At 27.6% G+C, this 5,694-nt stretch overlaps 1 protein-coding gene across 1 annotated transcript; it reads left to right on the top strand.

Moving 5' to 3' along the window:
• The first annotated feature begins 725 nt into the window (after positions 1-725).
• On the top strand, positions 726-3,954 carry LOC111299651 (membrane-anchored ubiquitin-fold protein 1-like). Its single transcript, XM_022894973.2, has 5 exons — positions 726-1,027; positions 1,471-1,794; positions 2,919-3,083; positions 3,513-3,603; positions 3,689-3,954. Exons 2-4 carry the CDS (start codon positions 1,662-1,664, stop codon positions 3,566-3,568), a joined length of 354 nt encoding a protein of 117 aa, XP_022750708.1. The 5' UTR covers positions 726-1,027; positions 1,471-1,661; the 3' UTR covers positions 3,569-3,603; positions 3,689-3,954.
• Positions 3,955-5,694: the final 1,740 nt, after the last annotated feature.

The following is a 5,694-nucleotide window of genomic DNA, read 5'->3' as shown; positions in this document are numbered from 1 at the left end:
CACAAAAATTTCTAAAAAAAAAACTTTAAAATTACTAATTTTTTAAAAATAAGTTCTTATGTGTTTATTATATTTAAATAAATTTTATTTTTTAATTTATATTTAAATAAATTCTTATTTTAGATAAAAATTCATTTATAACAAAAAATTTTTAGGAATAAATTAAACTTTTAGGGTTTCTTTTGATATAAATTTAATATTAATGACTTATTTAGATCTAAATTAAAGATTAAACGTTTTTTTTGTGTAATAAAAATATAGATATTTATCTAAGGATCTATTTTGATGAGTAATAAAATTAATTTTGATAAAATTAAAAATAATGACGAAAATGAAATTATTTATAATAATGATAAAATTAAAATCAATGATAAATATTTGTATTTAAATATAAACACAATAGTGAACTAAAATAAATTATAATGAAAGAGAAAATCACATCGAACATTAGATTAAATTGTAAGTAATTATAAAATTTTAAATTATTTAATATTTATAAAATTAATAAATAATAAAAAAATTATTTTTATATCAAATACTAATTTGTTAATAAATAATTTAAAAATTAATAAAAAAAGCCATGCATCAAATGATATATTTTATTATATTAAATTAACAAAAACATCTTACTATTTTAAATAAAAAATTAAAATGAAAAAATTATTATGTGAAGATATTTTTATAATCACACTATTATATAAAAGGAAAAAAAAAAGAAAAAAAGAGTCACTTTTTTATTTTATTTTTTTAATTTATAAAGGAGAGAGAAACACAGAAATCTGTCCATTTTCCATAGCCATAGGAGATTGGAAGGAGAAGGCAAGAATGGAAGCATTGACCACAGATTTAGAAGACTTTGAAAAATCCGAAACAGCCTCGTCTGTAGAGATTTCTTATTTGATATCTTCTTCTCTTGTTTGATATAAGCAGCCCCAACAGTTCCTCTTTTCTCTTATTGTACTTCTTTTTCTTCAAAGGTTGCATCTTTCGGCCACAAGAAACCAACCCAGATCAGTTTTAGACTCAAGTAAGATAACCCATCAAGCCTTTTCACTTCTTTTAATTGTTTGTTTGGTTTTGGAGTGACCAACAAACCTAGTTTTGGATTTTAGCTGATTTTGTGATCTTAAAGACTATAATTTGGAGATTTTCTCTTCCTTTTTGTTGGTGAACGTTTACATATTTGATGATTTTACTGTGTGCTTATGTCTTCATCTGTTTTCTTTTTTGTGTCTCACTGATTTTTGTTCTTGTTTTCCTTTTTAATTTTTAGGATTGGATTATATTCTGTTTTTGGATTTACCCAATATGGGTTACCGTGAAACAGTTATTCAAATCCGTACTCTTAAAGTTGTTATATTTACACACTTTGTTTCCTAATCTAGATTGTCTTCATATCTGTCTGACTTTCTCTAATATATCTATGAGTTCAGTAATTCAATTTTGCTTTTTTTTTTTTTTAAATTTCAGTTCTGTGGAATTTTGCGGTTGACAATCTCTTTGGAGTTTTGATTCATATAAATATAACAAACTACGTACTTGAGAGGAGTCTTGGTATCTTTACAGCAATCCAGATTGAGATTTTTGTATACAGTTAAGGAGAAGGCCCAAGAAAATATCTTGGGGGAGTTCAGGTTTTCAAGTTTTTAAGGCTTCTGGAGATGGCTGCTGTCCAAGATCAGTTGGAGATCAAGTTTCGATTGACTGACGGATCAGATATTGGTCCTAAAACCTTTCCTGCTGCTACTAGTGTTGCAACCTTGAAGGAAAGTGTTCTTGCTCAGTGGCCTCAAGGTTTGTGTAGGCAAACTTTCAGCCTTATTGTATTTATATATCTGCTCTTCATCTAATTGCTTTTTGGTTACTGTTCATTGTTCCATATGGTTTGAACTAGGATGTTATCATGATATTGTTTTTCAAAGTATATGCAATTTATTCATATTGCTGGTTGAATATTCAGATGAGTGAAACTATGCAAGAAACTAATATCATTATATTATGCTTATTACCTTAAGAATTAGGACGATAATTCATCCTTCAGAGCTGAGTAACTGGAATATATTCTTTGATCAAAAAATTGATTAGAAATAACATGCTGTGAAATATGAATAAAGAATGGTTTGGGTCTTTTCCCAGTGTAATATGAGCAGCTGTCAATTGGATTTTTATACAAATTTGTATCATTCAAAAGAGTGTCAAAGAATATTGCTCTTTCTTATTATTTAAACCTACATATTATAAAGGTTTTTGGTTTGTTTCATTGCATCATAGGCGTTGCTATTGGAAATGTGTGCCTGTGGTGGATGCCGGGCGTTCAAAATGTGTTTGAGGACATCTGAGGCATTTTTGACTAATGGTTTATGATTGAATTTTGAACTGAGATGGTCTAAACTGAAGTTTTAAAATTTATGGTGGCATATTGCTGTTGTCAGTTTGTTGATCCTGCTTTACTCTCCATCCCTTGGTCTCTCTCTCTCTCTCTCTTGATTACTAGCTCTTAGGTTCTTTGCATTTTTTTTATGTTTGTCAGCGTATGGGGAGTGTTTCAGTTAGTTTTAATTGTAAATTAAAGTTGCTCAGTTAAACTAAAAGCTTAATTTGAGCTATGTTCTGCCATCTACCTCTTCCTTTACCCTGCATTTCACATGAGGAAAACTGGCGATGCAGTGGACTGTTTTTTCATGAAAAAAAAAAGAGGCAAAGAAATGGTTGCATTACACATGTCATACATATAGGGAATGGATTGCTTGTTTTAGTTTTGACTACCATTGAAAGGTATTGGATTTCTCTTTATGTTCTTTTGTGGTTCCTGTATATGCAAGACCTCTTTGCTTTTTTTATTTTGTTTCAGTCGTATTAGAATTCTTCTGATTACAAATTGTTGCGAATGTGTAATTATACACTTTTAATTATGGCAGAGAAGGAGAATGGTCCAAGGACAGTGAAAGACGTCAAGTTAATTAGTGCAGGAAAAATTTTAGAGAACAACAAAACACTGGGAGAGTGTCAGAGCCCTCTTTGTGATATTCCTGGTGGAGTGACGACAATGCATGTTGTTGTTCAACCTCCTTCTTTGGAGAAAGGTACAATTATTACCTGTTGGATTCCAAAAATGATAATCTGAAAATTGTCATAAAGAGCAATAATAATCCTTTTGCCTGTTTGCTATAGCAATTTTGAATTTATCTTTTCTAACAAAAAAATAAAAGGAAAACCCTTCTAGTTGGAAAATTTTTGAACGTGCTGGTTGAGGTTCTGCTTGTTAGATCAATGGAAAACATTAGATGATATTTGCATTACTCTGTCTTTATAGAAGTTAAAATTGGTAATCATTAATTTTGATTGTTGGCTACTTCTTGTTAATAGTAAAGCATCAGATTGAAGCCAATTATACATTTCCAGCTACCAAGTTCTGTTGTCTCTTTCCCAACTTAAAAATGTTTATTTTTCGTGATGCTTTTATGTTTTTTTTTTTACTTAAAGTAACATTTGTATCTTTCATTAATGAGCAGAAAAGAAAGCAACAAGCCAACCAAAGCAGAACAAATGTGTTTGTGTGATATTATAATCCACAGCTTGAAGTTTGGATGACATCATTTTCAGGTGGTTTTAGTTAATGAATTGCTTCTTCACTACTAACATATACCTTGGCTTTAAACTAAGTTAGGCGTCTGCATTTTTTGTGCAGATGAAGAGTTCTGGAACTGGTATAGAAAATGAAGTCGGGGACTATCTGATCGATGAAGGCGGTTGGCATCATGCACATTTATTATATGGGTCATGTTTTTTTTTTTGCTGGTCTACACCTTATTTGTGTATTAGATGATTGTCCATCCATTTTGTTCACATTGTTCTTTTCACATTAATTAGACTTTGCTATCAAGCAATTAAATCTCTGATTTTATGTCCAAATATGTCTCATCCAATGAATTTTCCACATTTTTATGTTCTGAATTCGCCTTTGCATGTATAATATCATTTTTGTTGTCGTGTAATTTGACATGAGAGCTACAGATTAGAGTTTGGAACCTAATTTTCGTGTAAAACACTAAAATAACCATATCACAATTTGTGTCGGGAAACAAATTTTTTCAGGATTGCTGCTTTATGGCCTCATTTTCACTCTGGATATTCCCAGAATATGGAGTAGTTTAGTCCAGCGTGGCCTGTGCTTGAACCTTATGCCAGTAGATTTCAATATAGCTTACTTCAAAATTGTTTTCTCAATACATAAAAATTTTCTGAATAACAGGTCTGGTTTTACAGCATGATGTTGAACAATTCTCTTTGTCAAAACTGGATGAACAATTTTGATCACAGTATCTGTTCACATGAGTAGGAAAAACTTGGTAGTAAAAGATCATGAAAAATTATCTTATATATGGACGTTAGAGCAGAATTAGAAGATTGATACATATTTTATTAATGTATATTTAAAAAAATTAATAAATTAACATGATAAATAAAAAGACGAGTAATCATTGGAACAACGTAGAAGTTAGTGAAAAGGTGGAATAAAATTGGAAGAATTACTGGTTAAATCCGCTGGGAATTTTACAATGGATGGTAAAATTGAAGCTCAATTAGGGGCATAAAAGTGCAACAAAAAAAGTTTTAAAAAACTTTGAACATTTTGATTTAGATTAGTAATAATTTGACAAAATTAAGACTAATTATCAAGTGATTATTTTAAATACTACTTTGATCATTAGATTATTTTAAAACTCGTTTTAAGAATAAAAATTTAGATCTAACTTGTTGAGCTGACAATACATATTCTATATTTTTTGAATATTTTTTGAATTAGTACATCTATATTCTATAACAATGTACTAAGTTTTAGGGTTTTTTTTTTTTTTTTTCCTTAAAGACCTCAATTAAGGTCTCAAAATTTCTTATTTCAAAAAAATTTTAAAAAAAAGTCCCAATATTTCTAGTGAATATTCGTTCTATGTTTATTATTCAAGCCTCTTTTCTGAATTTATTAATGCTTTCTGGAGGGATGAGTTGGGCTGCACTCCATACATGGCATTTAGAAACTTTTTTAGTGATATTTAAATTTATTGGATCGTGAATCTGAAGATTAATTTAATTAATTTATATAAATATTTTTAAAAAGTAGTATATATAGATCGAATTTAAATAATAATATTTATCATTTTTTTATCATTAGACTATGATCTTTTTATAAAAAAATTCTAGCATCTAGAAAAAATAAAAAGATTAAAAAAAGAATAGGAGAAGACAAAAAGTATAAAACAAAGAAAGTGAATAATAATAATAATAATAATTAATTATTATTATTATTAAATTTAACAAAATCATTGATTAAGTTGTAGTGATAACTAAAACATAATAGTTAATATATTATTATTGAAATTTTTAAATTTCATTATTGAGATCGGAAGATTGTTACATATTATATAAAGATACTATATTGTTATTTAAAGATAATTAATGAATTTATTTTTTAATATTTTAAATGTAAAATTTTTTAAGTAGTGTTTATAAGTATAGTCAATCATCTTTATAAATTAGTATAACTAGTTTTAAACTCCTCTTATGTACAAAAATATATTCATATATCAATAAATCTTATATAAATATAAATTTTTTTAAATGATAATATAAGCTATGAAATTTATGAATAACTCATAACTTATTAATCATTTTATTAAAATTAATATATTTTAA

Source organism: Durio zibethinus, chromosome 18 (genome assembly GCF_047325235.1).
Source record: "Durio zibethinus cultivar Kanyao isolate XHJ-2024 chromosome 18, ASM4732523v1, whole genome shotgun sequence".
Taxonomy (NCBI): Eukaryota; Viridiplantae; Streptophyta; class Magnoliopsida; order Malvales; family Malvaceae; genus Durio; species Durio zibethinus.
Note: the sequence above shows the minus strand (reverse complement) of the source record. Positions and strands in the feature narration are given on the sequence as shown.